The sequence below is a fragment of the Pleurodeles waltl genome, chromosome 5 (genome assembly GCF_031143425.1).
Source record: "Pleurodeles waltl isolate 20211129_DDA chromosome 5, aPleWal1.hap1.20221129, whole genome shotgun sequence".
Classification (NCBI taxonomy): domain Eukaryota; kingdom Metazoa; phylum Chordata; class Amphibia; order Caudata; family Salamandridae; genus Pleurodeles; species Pleurodeles waltl.
Genome location: NC_090444.1, coordinates 1,830,143,021 through 1,830,163,091, shown reverse-complemented (window position 1 = coordinate 1,830,163,091; position 20,071 = coordinate 1,830,143,021). Strand labels below are relative to the sequence as shown.

General features: G+C 46.2%; 1 protein-coding gene across 2 annotated transcripts in view; it reads left to right on the top strand.

Moving 5' to 3' along the window:
* BTBD9 (BTB domain containing 9) overlaps positions 1-20,071 on the top strand; it is a 523,844-nt gene that overhangs the window by 111,964 nt on the left and 391,809 nt on the right. For both annotated transcript variants that reach the window (XM_069236325.1, XM_069236324.1), the window contains exon 4: positions 10,988-11,252. In XM_069236325.1, coding sequence (XP_069092426.1) covers positions 10,988-11,252 — 265 coding nt within the window. The remainder of the gene's footprint in view (positions 1-10,987; positions 11,253-20,071) is intronic.

Sequence of the window (20,071 nt, the reverse complement as noted above, 5' to 3'; positions counted from 1 at the left end):
TCATTTTGCTCGCTCGGTATTGCAAGATTTCTTGGTGTAATCAGGCGGGCACCCACCACCGAGTGCGGTACGGCTTTGGGACTCTATTCATAAGGTGAGGAATCCACAGGTAGTTGTATCCATCAGAAGAACAAGTTACTTACCTTCGGTAACGCTTTTTCTGGTGGATACACTAGCTACCTGTGGATTCCTCACAGTCCCTCCCCGTTGCCTTCCTGATTTCACGGTTATCTTGTAAATGGTTTATATTTGTTTATGTATTTTTATATATATATATATATATATATATATATATATATATATATATGGATGTAATTTAATATTCTAATATTCTGATTTTTCATGTGAATAAATGCGTTAATGGGAAGTGTTCTTGTGTATATGTATTTTTCTTTATTTTTTTTTATGGGTCGGTTCTCACCTGTTCGCCTCAAAGGCACGAAAAAAATGAGGTGAAACTGACGTCAGCACGCCGACGAGGACCTCTTTTTGGCACAGTGACGTCAGACGGAGTCACGTGGAGCCGTGCCATTATGACGTCCTCGTCGACGTGGACAGCTAGGAAGAAGACTTTCCGTCGGATGCTGGCGCAAGGACGAATTCATAAGGTGAGGAATCCACAGGTAGCTAGTGTATCCACCAGAAAAAGCATTACCGAAGGTAAGTAACTTGTTCTTCATGATCACAAAGCATGGATTGGACCATAAAATATATTTAAAAAATACTTTTTAGCCCTGAGGTGGTGGTACCATAGGCCCTTTTTTTTTTCTGGAACTCGGCTGAAGCAGAGTCCTAAGGTGGTTGGCAACACCTGTTGTTGAAGTGTTATCAGCCAATCAGATCTCTGCACAAGATTGTTAGGGGTTATGAATCTTTCAAGCCCCTATATATACAAATTTGGATTTTCTTAAATTTCTCAACAACTGCTGAACAGATTTGCACCAAATAACATTTTTCTGGATCAAGAGCTACCTTTCTGCCAAATTTGGTGTAATTCTGTCCAGTGGATTTTGTGCTATCACTGTTCACTTTTTCCTATGGAAATTAACATTGGAAAAGCTCAAAGGATAATATATATGTACTGCAGCAGAATGTGTTCAGCAAATGGCCATGATATTACCAAGTTTAGCCTTCATTACTGCTGCCTTCCAAGTCAAAATGAAGCTTGGAACTTACGGTGTTTACGGAAGGCTTGACACTTGGCAACATCAGAAAGTTCCTTGTGCAACTCGCACACACCCTCAATAGCAGCGCAGTTCCCTCACTTCTTTCAGGTAGAGGCCCACGTGCCTGAAAAAAATCAATGCTTCTGCATCATTAGCTCTTCACTGATGGTCATACACAGGAAAGAACCGATGACACTTTTACCACCAAAAATAAATTACATTAAATGGTAAAAATCTTACAAATCTAAATGCTTTATCAGAGTTTACAAGATTTTGAATGTTTTTTCTTTCAACAAATTAAAAGAAAATCAATACAAAACACATCCTTGCAGCAGCACCATCATTTGCTGCCACCTTAGCCCTAAAATCATGTGAAAAGATGCGAAAAACAGTCAGGTAGGCAAATCTCTAAAAGACTCAAAATTGAGACACTGCTTGTTTATGAAGTCAGTAGTTTCCCAATCCTGTCAGGCCTTCACTGGTGGTTGTTTCAGAGCACCAGTTCTTTTATCCGGCTTATAAGAGAAGCAGCCTGAAACAATTCTTTCATTGAAAATCCCTGAATGTGACTGAAAAAGTCCTTTCTCTTTTTGTTTTCACTTGACATCTTTCTTACTTTTAATTGTTTTTGCCAAAAACAATTGTGGAGGAAACCAGATAGTATCTCTTGTGCACTTGTGCACTTTGTGTGGTTTGCTTTCCAAACTGTCAAAAAATGTCAAAAAGGACTATCAAGGACTGTGAGGAGGGTATCAATCTGAGTGGGAGAATGGAGGATGACATATGAAGCAAAGTTAATAGTGGTGTTGCACTTTTTTATTTTGTACTACATCTAGAATAAATAAACTAAATATGTAAAATTAGCTTGCATTAAAATATAACATAACCAACTGCAGGAGAGGTGGCAACAATTCGTATGCAACAGCGGATGATGAGGAAACCCTTGCAGCATGAGGGTTGGGGCATGTGATACTGTTAGAACTTGAAGCCATGTCTGGTTAGAGACCTCTGTGTAGGTTTCTTATGAGCGTAATGGTTAATGGATGATGTTTTAATTGTGACTACACATAAATTGAACACCTGCCACTAGGCTTGATTCCTCGCTGTGTTTGGGAAGTTAAAAAAGTTGATTTCCTCAAGTGTCATTGGCTGCAATTTGTATCAGATTCTGTCTTTATTGGGATGACTGTGTGATGTGAGAGAGCATTGTAGTTCTCTCTCTGCCTGCCGTGGCATTTATTAGTTTTTGAATATTTTAGAATTACAGATGTTTTTTCAGTAAGATCATTTCCTGGGTTATAATTCTGCAATGATAAAAATGTAGCAGATTTAGAAAACAGTATGAGCGTTATTGTGAAACAAAAACGTTTAACACTATCCATTATAATTATAACATTTACCATGTAAATTCTTATGGTTTGATGTCCAAAAACCAAATAAAGAATTATTATATTTTTAAAAAACATATTTGACATTTAAAAAAAAATTAGTTTTTTTGTCAATAAACTTTTTATATTTTTCCTGTACTTTACCACAGGGAGGTCTCCACCTCAGTGGTGGAGCACTGTGCCTCCATGTGAAAAGTTACTAGTATTATTTAATTGAAATATACTAAATTAAAATAATAATTAAAAAAGTATTCAAAAAATCCCACCAAAAGTAAATGATTTGCTTATGTTAAAAAAACAAAACCTAAATATTATGTAGAGAATTAATTTAGGTGTTTCATAAAAAAGCTTTTTATTTTTAAATTGTTATTGAAATATTTATTTTTTATATCTAATTGTTTTAAGATTCAATTAAATGTGTAGTATTTTAGCTTTGGCAAAGACCATCTCGTCAAAACAGGCCAGCCGAAGAAACCACTTCGAAACTAATCATCCCTTGGAGTGCGAGTTTACTGTGTTTATTGAGGCACAGCATTGTTTTTGGATTAGTGAGTGGGTCCTGTGCCCACTGCTTGACACCGACTCCCGGTAGGTGGATGCGATCGGAGTAATGTCAGGACAGCATCTTTTTGAGATATATCTCCTCAACTCCGAACCGCTGGACAGAATTACACCAAATTTGGCAGAAAGGTAGCTCTTGGCCCAGAAAGTGCTCTTTTTGCTAATTGGTGTAAATCGTTCAGTAAATTTTGAGATACTAAAGAAAATTCAAATTGGTATGAATAGGGACGCGAAGGTTCAGCGGACCCTCCCAATCTTGTGCTGAGAGCTGATTGGCAGCCAACACTTCCACAAGGAACTGCCACCCCCAAGGGCCAGCTCCTGCTATGTTCTGGGGTGCCCACCCCCGCGACATCGCTGTTTGCTCTGACATGGCAGGAGCTCTCGCCAAGTCAGAGCAAACACAAATCCGCCCCCAGCAAGCGAGAGCTGTCAAACAGCTCTTGCGTGCTGTGAGCGGAGGCTTCCTCTATATCGCTGCCCACAGACATGTGAGCCGAGAAACAGAGGGAACAATTGCTCTCAGAGACTGGGAGCTGCATGTTTAGCAGCTCCATGTCTGTGAGAGCAATTATGGCTCCCACAAGAGGCAGGGAGCTGACCAGGACCACGTGGGCATTAGCGCCCACCTCCCACAAAATAGCCTTAATAAAAGGCTCGGTCCGGGGGGATGGGGTCCTCTGTGTCAATCGGCCAAGGGTGGGGTTTGCGCAGCCCCCCTCCTCCAAAAAAAAAAATAATAATAAAGGGCTGGAAAACACACCCCTACTCCCACCTCCCCACTTCCCCAAGAAAAATTATTAAAAAGCTAGGCCGTTCTGGCCTAGATGGACAAATGTAAACAGAGCTGGTGCCCCAGTTGAAGCTCCACTTCCGGAAAGGACAAAAGCTGTGTGGCCTGCTGCCAACCGCCACCACAGTGGTTAGAGTAACGTATAGTAATGAAAATTACTTTACGTTAAAAAAAACCATAGAAATTCACTGAAAAAAACCAAAGGTTATAGGGACGTTATAGTTAGGTTCTGAATTTACTCACACAAAACCATGGATAATTAGCAGTTAAAGTTAGTTATTTTAAGTAACTATAGCTTGTGGCCTAAGGTAGCTATAACTTATGCCCTTGCGGGTCAAAATAGTGTCTGAAAAATTAGAGATGCTAGTTACCATGAAATCTTTCCATCTGTATTATTTTCTTCTTTTTTCTTCTCCGAGTCTGACAAATTTATGTAACAGTTTTTCATGTTGGTAGCTAAGAACATGGAGAATTCCAGTACTTGCACTTCAGTTGTGCATTACACCGACATTCCCACTCCACTGGAGTAACTTGGTTGTAGTGTTAGGCTGTTTTTGTTACTTATAAAGACTAAATATAAAGCCACATGGACCATTGGATTTAGTTGGTAAAATGTTCTCAGTTTCATTTCTGTTAATTACTTGGAGGTGAGCATTGTGCATTCTGTCTTGTACGTTTCTCAATAGCCCTGTAAACCAACAGAAAGAACAGTAAAGGTTTTTAGGGCTATAACTACAATGAGTTCAGAAAGAGGAACTGTATGTTCAAACCGAAACCAAGGGTTTACTACACATTTCCTCGGGGGAAGAAAGCACCTCCTCCTCCATGCAAAGGTTTTAGCCGCCACATAGGATCCACTGCGTGTCATTTCTGCTTTTGATCCGCACCTGCAGCAAACACATAAGCTGCACTATTTTAGTTATGCATTCAGTGCAACTAACAATTACAAATCACACGTCAGTACTCAGACTGTAAAATCAACATATACTCCCCATGTCCGAGTCAGTTAATTACTTCAGATCCTTATACCTTATTGAAAAGTTGTTTTCTGGGTGGGGGTAAGGCAGCATTGTTTTTGGTTTGCCAGACTTGATAATCCTCTCTTCTGTGTCCTTACTAGAACTGAAATTTTCCTTCACACTAGCTAGAATTCTTTTAATATTCTGTGTCAGGAGAGAGGGTTATGAGTATCCAACGCGGTGTGGTCATGTCCTGAACCAGTTTGAAGTAATGGTGGATTTGGATGATCAGTCCTGCAGCTCTTATTTTATTCCCCTGACTTTTTCCAAAGACAATAGCTTTGGAAGGCATGGTCCTGAATAGAATGAGCTGCTGAAGCAGAGACTGCTACATTCGCCTCCTGAATGGTTTCTTAATGACAAATAATTATTGTTTCATCCCAAAAGCATAAACGTTGGCAGTCATGTCCTCATGCTTGCATGCATCTGACCATGCATAGCCTGTTGTCATCCAAGAGGTGGACTCAGAATTGGATTTGATTGTCTTGGCAGCAGTGAACTTGGTGCCAGGACGCTATTGGGTATTCGTGTGCTCTACGAAATTGAAACTGTTTATCACTTCCAAAGTAAATATCCTGCTTGAGATATGCAAGGCTTGCACATCTGACGTCATACAAGAAAATACTATACACAAGAGTTTGGCCAGCTTAGCCAGAAGTCCCTTTGGAGGAACGTATTTCTTCTGAAGCCATGTCAACAAGAAATTTAATTTCCAATTGATGTCCCCTCAATTAGAGTATCAGAGCTCTGGGGAAATAGAGAGCCTTATACCTGAGTACGTTTGGAAACCATCAGGTGCTCACCATTGGGCATTTTGCAAATAGATTTGTGCCCCACGCAGATGGACGATCCGAAAGTGTTGCCCACCCTCTATGCTAACCTGGTTCAGTCAACTTCAAAATGATTTTCAAAATATTGTCAACTTCTGCACCCAGGGCATCCAGACCAGCTGCCACATACCAACTTGACTATCATCGCCAAGCAGAGCAATACCAATTCACTGTATTCTCCGACCAAGCTCTTTGGATGCACAGGGTAGCCTGGCTCAAAGTGCCTGGTATCGATGAGCATCTCCTGTAATCTGCCATTATCAGTGACCCGGATAGCACTATCTAATGTGGGAGACCCTGATCGCATGACAAAATCATCCACAACTGATACAGCGCAAAACATTAGACTTGTCATACAATACAAAGGGTACAGCACATCTCCCGTCTTTGAAAACACAAAGACCAAACTTCACACAGATACACGTAGCTTCTGCTCAGATTCCAGGATGAGGAATCTGATTCCTTCAAGAACTTCTCTGAAGCAATGGGCGTCCGGATGGGTGAAAGCTGCCTCAAACTTAATTCCTACAAAATGGAAATCCTTTTTTTTTTTTTTTTGCACTACCATGATCCCCGACTCTCTCAGCTGATGGTCAACTGAGTTGGGGCTCCTCCCTCCCCCTCTTCCTCTGTAAGGTATCTGGGTGTCAAATTCGACTCATCTCTATCTTGTGAACCGAGGTCAGTGGGGTTCTGCCAGCTGCTTTGCCACTCTAAAGTTGCGAGAAAGATGTTACATATGGTTCCTGTGACATTTTTGTCCATGCCCTAGTCACCTCAAAATTGTACTACGCCAGCAGTCTTTATTGGGGTTCGCCAGCCTATCTTCTGCAGCGGCTGCAGATGGCCCAGAATACTACTGCCTTATTTACAAGGTCCAGATACAGAAGTCGGTGTCTGCTCATCTCTGCCAGCCTCGCTGGTTTCCTGTAATCAGCCATATCAAATTCAAAGCTCTAATCTTCGCCTAAACCTACAGAGTTTTGAGCAGAACGGACCTCAGTACTTGAGATGAATACTCAAAGTCTATTGTCAGGATCGATCCCTGAGGTCCAGTTCCTGTAGGTACCTGCACGTCCCGAGGGTCAGACGCCTTGGGGGATCCTTCACCTTTCTCACTACTTAATTCAACAACAATAAACAGAATAAAATTATTATGTAATCTTGCCACAAGTAAGGTGTCTTTTTCTCTTCTCCAGGATAGATTTGTGGGAAACGGTGCTGGGAACAACTCTCATGAACTCAATGCTATTGCTCACGGTGCGGTCTGTCATAAGAGGAGGACAAGATCCAGAGCGCTCAGTCTCCCATCTGGACCCTAATTCATCCTTCAAAACCACTTAGCCACCCTTTCAACATTCCACAATTTCCCTGACTGAAGGCATACACCCGACCTTGAAACTTTGTTTTCAATTTTTATTTTTGAATGTTTTCTCATAAACAACTGCAACATCCATCAAGAATGCTAGAAACATACAGTGAACATCAACAGTGGCGGCCAGCAATTTTAGGAGGGGGGGGGCGGGCGGGAAGGGCTGGGACTGCTGCCTTCCCTGGTCAGCCAGTGAGGGAAGGCAGCAGCCCCAACTTTGTCACAGAGTGGGATGGGTTCAGTGAGACTGCTGACCCCACCCCACTCTGTGACGAGGTGTCACTGATTGACACTCGCCCTGGGCGCTACAGGTCTTAAACCTGAAGTGCCCAGGTGAAAGTCAATGGGTGGTGCTTCCCTCGTCACCCAGAGGAGGGCCTCGAGGCCCCTTCGCTGAGCCGAGGAGGTCACGTCCACAGAAGCTGTGACCTCTTCAGCCCAGCAAAGTTCAGCTCAGGCAGCCAGGAGTCTGCGCAAATCAAATCGTGCATGTCTGCTCCTGGGTGCCTGACCTGAACATGAAGATTGTCTGTGAGGCTGACCTTTGTTCAGGCTGACCAGTACTCTTCATGAGGGTCAAAAGGTGGGGGGGGGGCTCCTCCGCCTTAAAGGACGGGCCTCGTCTGAACATCAATAATATCCTGTCATTTGATTTAGTTATTTATTTTGGGTCCTTTTTTTAGTGTTGCTGATGCTACATTACGTGTTGCTCCCCCATCATCGTGCTTGTACTCCACAGTATACTCTGTTGATTTATGCTAACCGCCTCCCCTGTTTGTTTTATGACGTGGCAGAGGCAGACATGCACTTCATCAGCTTCACCATAATTCCATGAGCTTGCTCAGTGTACGTGTCCTGACCCTCGTGCAGAGTTAAAACGCCTGTCTCCGGCCCACACCCATCCCTCAGGAGAGGAATTTATCTCCCTTGAAGACAACACATTCTGCAGCATTTCAGCCCATTCTTGTCAGTCTTCCTCCATGTGCTTATCCGCTCTAACCTCCTGGATGCTCCTTTCCTCTGCTAATGCTCATTCAGACATATCTCTGATCTGCACCTGTGGCGCGGGACCTGTTGCGCACATCCATCTAGTAGCCGTCCTTCTTTTGGCCAATAGCAACCCTAATAATCTACCCCGAGCAAGCAGTGTTTTATAGTAACCTCCAATCTAATGCCAGCCGTCTGGTCACTCATTGAACAGTTTCTCCCCAGTATTATTTCAAGTGCAGCTGCAAACCCAGCCCCCTCTTCTCTGCATCTATCCGGGTCGGATACATTTTACATAGGTGCCAGATAAGTGCAGTGTTAACACACAAAAATGAGCAAATTTAAGCCTAGCACGGCCTTGAAAGTTTAAAAACATTTTGCTCTTTGCCATATCTGAAATCTCCATTCCTGACTCAAGTAAGTACTTTCAGCCTCAGTCTCAGTCTATCCTAACTTTAGATCCATGATGCCTGACATGATTTATTTAATCCTTCCTCGCCTTCCTCTCACTACAACAGGAAGGTTCATGTATTTGTTAAGTTCTGTGTAAACACCCATATCAAGACAGTTCGCTGCTTTTGGCCCTCGGAGCTTCAGACGGAGACCTTCCCATGTGTTGTGCACCTATAAGCCCACAACACCTCTCTGGGTAATTCCACAGAAGACAATCCATTCGCTACAGCAATCCATGCACAATTACCAAAACATCCTTTCGCTCTCTCCACTACTGTATCCCCTTGTGGAAGATATAAACTACAAGTCGTACGTTCATCTCCCATTTCCTCTCAAAATGTTACAGTTCTCATGAAAAAAGCTGGACTCCATTTTCAGTTGCAATCTACCCCTTAGAAAAGATATCAATCAGGAATGGACTAACCATTGGTTTCCGCTATCCTCGCAACTTTCACTTACATCCATTTAAATATTTAATCAGTCAAAACAATGGCATCGTGTAAATAATGTGACAAATCTTAAAATGGCTGCAAAAATCAGATCCCCACTCTTTTTTTCCTCCAAAACATTTCTCTTAATTCCACAACTACTTTGTTCGATTTTCTTGTTCTTGAATTTTTATTTGCAGCATCACACACAAAACAGCTTCTGACCACATCGCTAAGCATGGCTTCATGTTAATTGACTACTTCCTATCCAGTATTCTTCAGTAACCCTTCCAGGTCTGTAGGAGGTCTTTTGATATATACTAGCTATAAGGAAGGATTTACTCTGATCAAATATGGGGGAAGTTTAATCACCCCTTTGTTATTTATGGTGTGATACGAACATAGTTTCCTACCTTAAAAGTATCTTTAAACAGGTGGATTGTAAATTGTATAGTTTTAGGTTATCAAGCAGCTATTTAGGAGTTGATGATAGAGCAAAGGCCCATTCGACTAGAGGAACCGTAGCTACTGATGCATGTTGGAGAAATGTGCCTCTGAATGATATGTGCAAAGCTGCTACATGGAGCTCTCTTCACACATTCATAAAGCACTATTGTCTAGATGTTGATGCTAAATGGTCGTGACCCTGAAGAACATATTTGAATAATGAGTTACTGCTGTCGATTTCTCCCTGGTTGTGTCATTCTCTGTATTGATGCTGTGTGGCAGCGGGACTTCCCTGCTATCTGTTGTACCGTTCATGACCATCACTGAAAATCCTGTGATGGAGAAAGAAAAGTCACTTACTTGTAATCTTAATTCTGCATCATAGATACCTACATTGAATCTTAAACACCCGCCCACCTTCTTTGCAAATCACCAGTGTGGTGCTAAGACGTTCAGTAAGGATCCAATACGCTGATCTAAAAACTGAAGATGGGCCGCAACTGCCAGTACAAGGCATGCTGAGACAGGAAGCTGCCGGCTTCCTGAAGAAGCAGTGTTTGTTTTTTCACTTCTTAATGGATGCTTCTTATGTGATTGCGTTACCTTTATTCCTGCATAGTTTATACCATGTCCTTAAGCAGCAGGTTTACAGTATGTGCTGCAATGGGGATTTGTGTTTTCTTTTTCTGTTAGGTGGATGAGAAAACATTTAGAAAATTCAGAAAAGGCGTCCTTCGATAGAAAGCGAACTATTTTCCTGTATTTGTAAAATGACATATTTATTCTATTGGGAAATGATTTATATATGGAAAAAGTGTTCCACAATCCCTGCATGTAAATGGTAATATTGTACTGTATAGTTTAACATCAATGCCGAAGATGCAGAAATAGCATTACTACTGAGTAGCCATTATTTCACGTACTTGGGAGAACTGGTGTGCTTTCAGACTCGATGCAAGACTTTAGGAATCTGGTAAATCTGTGTGACCAAGCAGATGTTGAGATGAAGTGGGATCAAATCTTCCAAAGATTCTGGAAAGGAAGCAAGGAGAGCAAGAGACGATGAGTCTGTTAGGGGAAAGGTGCCCTTGTAGAGCAGCTGGTTGTCCTTGTTGAGTTAATGCTGACCGTCACCTCTCCCTGAATGATGCTCGCAACTAGTAGTTCGGTAGCGTGCAGTAGACCCACTGATTGGGCAGTGTATATCCCGGGACCACACGGTGTGGAGACGACCTGGAGTGTGGGTTAGTAGGACCCTAGTAGCAAAGCACAGACTACCTCCTATGACCGTGAACACATCCTCTGACTTCTGCTGATTTTTAGTTGTTTAATCAGAAGTGTGCCTTCCATACTTTCCTCTGGTGTCATCTGTTTCTTCATTTAACCCAGTCTTATTGTGGTGTGCTTCTGACACACACCTACTCTACTATTGTTTAGTTGATTTTGGTTTAAAAGTTTATTAATTGTTGCACTGGCGTGTCTGGTAAGACTTCTTTTTCCCTTTCTATTTTTCCCTCATCTTGACTTTTCTTCTGTTCTGCAGGCTGCCCTCCTGAATATCGTGTCAAGGGACTCCTTTGCGGCCCCTGAGAAGAATATCTTCCAGGCCCTTATAAACTGGTGCGAACACAATTCGAAGGAGAACCATGCAGAGATTATGCAGGCTGTGCGCTTGCCCCTGATGAGCCTGACCGAGCTGCTGAACGTTGTGAGGCCCTCTGGACTCTTGACACCAGACTCCATCTTGGATGCCATCAAAGTCCGCTCCGAAAGCCGTGACATGGACCTCAACTACAGGGGCATGCTAAGTGAGCCACTAGAGCCTTTTCTTCTCTTGGGGACTGGGATTTCAGAAATGATATGTCCTAAGAACAAATACAATTGTTACACTTAAAACCGCCAGCATATTTGCATGAACCCTGACCAGCTACATAATTTTCTAAGTGAATTGTAACAGCAGAAACACAGCATTTTGAAACATCTACCCAGGTACTGACCGAAGCCCTCCAAGCAGGCTTTGGAGTGAAATGATATGGAATCATGCTTGCTAGCATTGCATTATAACATTGATTTGCTGGCTACTTTACTATCTAGAAGAGTAAGGACAAGAAAACCTCAGCTAGCGCCTATGTGGGACTCTTTGTCGCTTTGTCTTGTATTGGGCCAGTCAGTCATCACCAGCTTCCTTCTTTACAAGAATGTTGTTTTTTTCATGCTGTATACATTATCGGTAGAATTTACTCTGCTGCTATTCCAATCAAATGTTCTTATTTTTACATCTCCCAATTTTCAATGAATACCCTGTAGCACTTGTATCAAGCTCAAACTATTATTTTCTAAAACCTTTGTGATCTGTTTGCCAGTCCTTCAAGTCCAGTGGAAGATCTAGCCATATAGTGAATTTACAGATAAATGTGTTCATTGGCAAGGGCCTTGAATTTATGACTGACTTAGTAGAGCTGAGAGCAGTGATTCCAGTAGACACTGTGCCATTTCCTTATTATTTAAGTAACCCAATCACGAGATGGGAGCTAGGAAACATTTTACAAGTGTTATGGTCCGAGGCGTGGCTACTTATGGTGGGGGAATCGCACTGGCTGTGCAACCAGATGGAGTGACACTTTAATGTGGCACGACTGTGGAATGTGCCACTTCCCTTGTCAGCTTACGTTAACTATCTCGCAAATTTGGGTTTATTAGGCTCCTCTGCTGTTTCCACCCTTTGAAGATGAGGAGGAGACGTCCCTTGTTAAAGAATTGAAGCTAATGCAGAAGGGGATGTTAATAACAGACTCCCCTTCTTTCTGCATTTGAAATTTCACCCAAAAATAAAATGGTGGCCACAATTTGATCTCAAAGACCTGATGCTTATGAAGGGCAGTTGGTGAATAAGGCACGTGAACCCCTTAATAGCTGAACACTTTTGTCCACTGCAGGGTAAGGACTTGTGTGCCTCAGTCAAGGGACCAGTGCTCTTACTGCAGTTCTTCATGAGGTCCTGGTGCTAAGGAACATGTCAAGGAGGCCAAGTTCCTTCTTGGTGCCTGTTCTTGTGCTCCGTGGCAGTGGTTACTGAATGGTTCACCCGCTGTCCAGTCTACATGTTTGTCCCTGCTCTTGGTTGGTGGTGATAAGATGACGCTGTGAGGCCTTTTCTCCAGGTCCTGAGGCAGTTTGATGCTGCTGTGAACTAAGTATCCATGGAAGATGCTACTGACCACCACCTGGGTCACCGCACCTTCGAAACTATTGCTCTCCAGTTGGATAACCAGGGCAATCTCTTAGAACATTTGGCTCTTTAAGACTAGTGAGCTGAGCATTTAAGGCTTGTCCTAGGGGGTGGTAGTGCTTGGAGCTTGGATACACTCCATAAATGTCATGTCCAACCAGCTAAATCTTAAAAAGGTAAATACCTTAATATGCATTGTTAAAAGGGTAGCCAAGTTGAACCCAGATTAAACTTTAAAAAAAAAAAAATATGTTACCTGCAGATTTTAGGCCTGGGTATGGGCATGAGTACAATTGTAGCACTTGGAGGATAAGGCGCTATACTAAAAGGAGCGTGGTCTTTGTGGCCCTTATACTTCTGTGGTGAAGGGTTCCGGTACTGGCTGTGCTCGCCTGCCAATGCCTGGTTTTCTGTGAAGTGTTTGTCGTAATGCTTTTTGTAAGCACATGCAATCAATTTAGACTTTTCTAATGTAGTTGAGTTAAGTTTGGTTGAAATAAGTTTTTTTAGAAATGCTCCCAGCGCAGCTTCATGTGAGGTGACCGGTTACAAACTGCCCTTGGATCCCGATGACATTTTTACCTTCTAGGCCTGGAGCCTGATCTCGGTTTACCCTTATCAGCTCATCCCTACAGTATGTTCTCTCCTGCCAGTGGCTGGAGCAGGCAGACACAATGATGCAGGGGTTCAGGTATATGTCCTTTCTTCGAGTTTGGATAACTCCGTAGGTTTGAGCCTGTTAGCCCGAGTACTCAGTAGAATGAACCCAAAAACGTGCGACACCTGTGACAGCAAGCAGGGTTTTCCCCGAGTCCTAGGACTGTTTCTGGGCTTGAAATAAACAACTATTAGCAGGTTCCAGCTTCTGGCAGCATTTCCCTGGAGTCGTTAAATCCAGGCATATATCCAAGCTGCATGCTTGGGGTGGATCGGGCAGTACTTCCAGCCCTCGGAGGGCAGTATGTGTCAGGCAGAGGCAGCCAGAAGTGAGCTTCATTTAAATGTTAAACACTGCCTGTCATCCAGAGTGCATCCTCTGTAGTGCAGAGTGAGAGGCAGCCAAGATCTCCCGGTGCATGGGAAATGCCAGACACTTCATGCATCAGAGCCAGGTTTAATGAAGGATTGTAGATATTTCTGGTACCTACATTTGGTACCTTAAATGCAAGAGAGATCCGGCCTTGCATCATTTTATTGAAGTGCTCTGTTTATTTCTAAATGCTCTGCCTAAAGCCTTTTTTTGGCTCTGTGCAAATGTGGAAGACCCATGAGGTGAAGCAAATGGATTTTATGATGTGGGTTACCTTTGTGAAGCTGTGGGGCATGACAGCAGAGAGCTCCCACTACGCCACTAGTGTGTTACAGGAATATGGTAGTGGAGTGTGCCAACAGCCCGCAGTGGTGGAGGGCCCCAGCAGCCTGGGATGGTGGAGTGCGCCCATAGCCTGAGATTGTGGAGAGGTGTGCCAACAACCTGCGGTGGTGGAGTGCTCCAGCAGCCTGCGGTGGTGGAGTGCTCCAGCAGCCTGCGGTGGTGGAGTGCTCCAGCAGCCTGCGGTGGTGGAGTGCGCCAGCAGCCTGCGGTGGTGGAGTGCGCCAGCAGCCTGCGGTGGTGGAGTGCGCCAGCAGCCTGCGGTGGTGGAGTGCGCCAGCAGCCTGCGGTGGTGGAGTGCGCCAGCAGCCTGCGGTGGTGGAGTGCGCCAGCAGCCTGCGGTGGTGGAGTGCGCCAGCAGCCTGCGGTGGTGGAGTGCGCCAGGAGCCTGCGGTGGTGGAGTGCGCCAGGAGCCTGCGGTGGTGGAGTGCGCCAGGAGCCTGCGGTGGTGGAGTGTGTGGAGTGCGCCAGGAGCCTGCGGTGGTGGAGCGCGCCAGCAGCCTGCGGTGGTGGAGCGCACTAGTGGGGTACATTTGGCTCTTCATACTTCGCTGTGCTTCTGGATTTAGGAACAATTCCGTTATTATTCAGACATTCGGATTCCGCTGTCACAGAATTATAGCCCGGCAACCAAATGTGCTCTATCACTGCGCTATAAAATACGTATAAAAGTGTATGGATCATGAAAGAAAGTGGCAGGCATTTCTGATGGATACAACTACCTGTGGATTCCTCACCTAATGAATACTCCCATGGCGCCAGCATTCGACGGAAATCTTCTTCCTAGTCTCTGCACGTCGACGAGGACGTCACTCTAGCCCACGCGATGCCGTCTGATGTCATACAGGCAATAAGAGGTCCTCGACGACGTGCCGACGTCAGTTCCCTTTTTTCCGTGCATTCGAAACGGTTATCTTCGAGGGAGCAACTGTTACTTTTGTGGTTACAGTGTATTTTTTGCTGCGTAGTCCTTCTCTGCAGTAATAATGTTGCAGAGAAAGTCGGGTTTCAAGCCTTGTCGAGAGTGTGGGGGCAAGATGTCAGTTACAGATCCTCACTCAGACTGCCTTTGGTGTTTGAGCTCCGACCACGACGTCTCAACTTGCGATTCATGCCAGCACATGAATCCGAAGGCCCTCAAGGAACGTGAGGCTAAGTTGTTTATGGCGAAGTCGAAGAAAGAAAAGCATCACAAGAAGTCTTCTTCGCCAAGGCATCGGCGTCATCGAGACTTCCGGCGCCGTAGAGATTCACGGCGCCATTCAAGCAAGGAGACTCGTTCCAGGTCGCCTTCGGATCGGCGCCGGAGGACTTGGGAGGTCAGTCCCACGGTCACGCCGCATCCGTCGACGCCGTTGCCCTCTCCGGCGTCACCGACTTCACCTGGGCAGGCGTCGGTGATTGAGGTGATGCAGCCTCTTGTGTTGTCTCCGGCGTCGCAGACGTCGAGGCCGGCGTTGGGGTCGCCTTCGATACAGGCACCCCAGTATCCGGCTTTTCCCACCCCTGGAGCCGATAGTACCGCATTCCTAAATGCAATGTATACCATCTTCCAACAGATGGCTCCAGGGGGTGCTCCGGCTGGTCCTTTGGCCTTTTCATTGGGTGATCCTGCACCTCTACGGCCGGCACCCTTTATGCCCTTTCTCCCTTTTGGGAACGTGGGCTCGGCGCCGGTGGCCACTCCGGTGGCTTCAGAGGGATTGGCCCCGGAGATTTCCATCCCGTCGACGTCGGGATTTCGCCCTGTGACTCCGGTGGGTCCATATGCTACAAGTTCTCTTCGTCCTGCTCTTTCATCGGCGTCGAAGTTGCCTGTGGCGCCGGACGCGGCGTCGGTTGCTTCTGGGGATCGGCGCCGATCTTCGACTTCGGCGGAGGCCATGTCGACTCCGCGTATCGAGCAGAGGCTACATTCGAGGAGACGGGCTCTTCGTCTATTGGAAGAGCAGGAGTACCAACGAGTCCTGGAGGAAGGAGAACTGGAGGACTCTGGTGATGGACTGCATGGTCTGGATACAGCCAGTGGGCTGGAAACTTCCCCTGAGTGGGATCTTTCGTCTCCAGGGGAATATACGGAGGAGGCGGCTTCCTTTCATGCTGTAGTACGGAAGGCAGCTAACTTTCTGGACCTGCCTTTGCCGGTGGCAGAGGCGAAGCAGAATCTTCTAACGGAGGTGCTACATCCGGCCTCTGCTGCAGCGGAGCCTCTCTTGCCGTTTAATGAGGCTTTGCTTGATCCGGTGCTAGAGGTGTGGAAGAGGCCAGTATCTTCCTCAGCGGTTCATAGGGCTGTGGCCAGGAGGTATCGAGCTGCGCCATCTGACCCTGGCTTTCTTTCTAGACACCCTACACCGGAGAGCTTGGTGGTGCAAGCCTCCTGTTCATCAAAATCAGTGCCTGGATCTTTCCCGACGGTGCCTGGAGACAGGGACTCGAAAAAGCTGGATGCGCAGTCCAAGAATTTTTTTTCATCCTGCAGTCTGGCGTTGAAGGCCACCAACGCAACTTGCATTCTGGGGAGATACATCCATGCTCTTATGGATGACATTTCGTCATCATTTACGGAGCTTCCCCAGGGTCTTTTGGATGTTGTTTCGGGCGCCCAGGCTGCCGCGACCCAGATTATTCAGTCTGGGCTGGACACGACCGACTCGGTGGCTAGGGCAATGGGCACGGCTGTGGTGGCAAGGAGACAGGCCTGGCTCCGTAATTCGGGGTTTTCTGCGGATGTGCAGTCAACCCTATTGGACCTCCCGTTTGATGGGGACAAACTGTTTGGGGCCAAGGCAGATTCGGCCTTGGAGCGATTTAAGGAGAGCAGGGCCACAGCCAAATCGTTAGGGCTCCAAGCTCCTTCTTCCTCTGCCTCTTCCAGATTTTTCAGGAGGTTTCGTGGATTTGGGCGTGGCTCTTCCTCCTCTTCCTTTCGGGGGAGATTCCAGCAACCTGCCTCTTCCCATCCCTATAGATCTTTTAGAGGGAGAGGTAGGGCCCGCACCAGAGGAGCCTCTCAGCAGCACTCTGCCTCTTCCTCGTCCTCTGGAGGGGTGCAGCAGGGAAAGCAACCTTAGGCTTCCACCATTTCCCACTCACTCCTCTCCTGTAGGGGGAAGATTACGGCATTTTCTCCGCAAGTGGAAGACTATTACAACGGACACTTGGGTTCTCAGTATTGTGGGAAAAGGCTACACCCTTCCCTTTCGGGAGTTCCCGCCCCCCATCCCGCCTCGCCCATCTTATTGTTCAGAAGAACACCTCTTGTTGCTAGAACAGGAGGTACATGTCCTCCTTTCAAAGGGCGCGGTGGAGTTGGTCCCAGAGCAGGAAAGGGGTCGAGGTTGTTACTCAAGGTATTTCCTGATTCCCAAGAAGGATGGTCGGTTGAGACCAATCCTGGATCTGAGGATCTTGAATTGGTTCCTCAAACAGGAAAAGTTCAAGATGCTGACCCTAGCTCAGGTGCTTTTGGCGTTGAACAAGGAAGATTGGATGGTGTCTGTCGACTTGCAGGATGCTTACTTTCATATCCCGATACTCAAGTCACACAGGAAGTATCTCCGGTTTGTGGTAGGATCGCAGCACTATCAGTTTGCGGTCCTTCCGTTTGGTCTAACTTCAGCACCTAGCCTAGTGTCTTCACGAAGGTGATGTCGGTGGTTGCGGCAGAGCTCAGAAGGAAGGGGATAGCAGTATTCCCTTACTTGGATGACTGGTTGATCAAAGCCAAGTCTCCGGAGCTTGTGTTGCATCATCTGCAGTCAACGACTCAGTTGTTGTTCGACCTGGGCTTTTCGGTGAACGAGCCCAAATCTCACCTGGAGCCCTCTCAGCGCCTCCTGTTCATAGGGGCAGTACTGGATACAACATTGAGTCGAGCCTTTCCTCCGCCTCAGCGGATTCAAGATATTCAGGAATTGGTTCCAATGTTTCGAAGTGGAGCGGTAGTTCCAGTCCTCAAGGTCCTTCGTCTGCTCGGTCTGTTTGCCTCCTGCATTCTGTTGGTCACGCATGCTCGCTGGCACATGAGGGCTCTTCAGTGGTGCCTCCGAAGGCAGTGGTCTCAACACAAAGGAGATCTAGAAGGTGCTGTCAAGATCTCCAGAGATGCTGCTGTGGACTTGAAGTGGTGGATTGCGAGCAACAATCTTTCACAAGGAAAGCAGTTCGTGCAGTCGCCACCAGTGGCCACGGTCATAACGGATGCTTCCACTCTAGGGTGGGGAGCTCATCTGGGGGATCTGGAGATCAAAGGCCTTTGGTCTCCAGAGGAACAGATGTTTCATATCAATCTGTTAGAGTTACGGGCTGTACGTCTGGCTCTCAAGGCCTTCCTCCCTTCCCTTCGTGGTCAGTCGGTACAGGTCCTGACGGACAATACTACCACGATGTGGTACATAAACAAACAGGGAGGAGTAGGGTCGTACCTTCTCTGCAGAGAAGCTCTTCGACTATGGTCCTGGGCAAAGGACCATCAGATTTGCTTGGTAGCAAATCATCTGGCCGGGGTCTTGAATGTACGTGCGGACGGTCTCAGTCGCCAATTCTCGGCAGACCACGAGTGGCGTCTCCATCCAGATCAAGCCCGTTTGATCTTCCAAAGGTGGGGGTTTCCTCGGGTAGATCTGTTTGCCACTCTGGAGAACGCGCATTGTCTGTTATTCTGCAGCCTCCAGTATCCGATGCAGGGAGCGTTGGGGGACGCGTTTCAAATAACCTGGTGCGGCCAGTTGCTTTACGCGTTTCCTCCCATACCCTTGATTCCTCGAGTATTGAGGAAGATTCACCAAGACCGGGCGCTAGTCATCTTAATAGCTCCGGATTGGCCAAGGAGGGTGTGGTACTCTGACCTTCTCCAACTCTCAATGTGCCCTCCGCTCCGTCTCCCTTTCAGGGCAGACCTCCTCTCGCAGGGGCAGGTTTTACACCCCAACCTCCAGAGTCTGCACCTACATGCCTGGAGATTGAACGGGGCAACCTGAGTTCCTTCTCTCTTCCGCCTGATGTAGTGGATGTTATATTAGCGGCCAGGCGACACTCCACTAAATCTATCTACGCTAATAGGTGGTCTAAATTTGTTGCGTGGTGTGGAGAGAGGCAGATTGATTCCTTACATGCTCATCTATCGGACGTTTTGTCTTTTGCTCTGTCTCTAGCGCAGAAAGGTTGTGCAGTGGCTACCATTAAGGGTTATTTGTCGGCCTTGTCAGCCTTCATCTGTCTTCCAGACCAACCATCGTTATTTAAATCCCCTATTGTTATCAGATTCTTGAAAGGTCTTCTAAATAAATATCCTCCAAAACCATTCGTTATGCCGCAATGGGATTTGTCCTTGGTCCTGACTTTCCTTATGGGGTCCCCTTTTGAGCCTATGCATTCTTGCCCCTTAAGGTATTTGGTTATAAAAACAGTTTTCCTGGTAGCTATAACATCTGCAAGGAGAGTGAGTGAGTTGCAGGCCTTATCGGTAAAGCCCCCTTATACAACTTTTTATGGTGATAAGGTGGTGTTGAGGACCAAGGCTGCTTTCCTCCCGAAGGTTGTTTCACCGTTCCATTTGGCTCAGACAATTACTTTGTCCACGTTCTATCCTCCGCCTCATCCTTCTAAAGAGGAAGAAAGACTGCACCGTCTGGACCCAAAGAGGGCGTTGAGCTTCTTTATTGATAAAACAAAGGATTTCAGGCTGGAGGATCAGCTGTTCATCGGGTACGTGGGCAAGAGGAGAGGAAAGGCAGTCCACAAGAGAACACTCTCCAGGTGGGTTGTTCTTTGCATTAAAATCTGTTACTCTTTGGCAAAGAAGGATCCTCCTGAGGGCATTAGAGCTCATTCTACCAGAGCTAAGTCGGCCACTTCGGCCTTGGCCAGAGGTGTTCCTGTGGTCGACATCTGCAAGGCCGCAACTTGGTCGTCCCTTCACACTTTTGCGAAACATTACTGTTTGGACTCGGAGGTCAGAAGGGACGGCCATTTTGCACGGTCAGTGCTGCAGGATTTCTTGGTTTGACCATTTAGGCACCCGC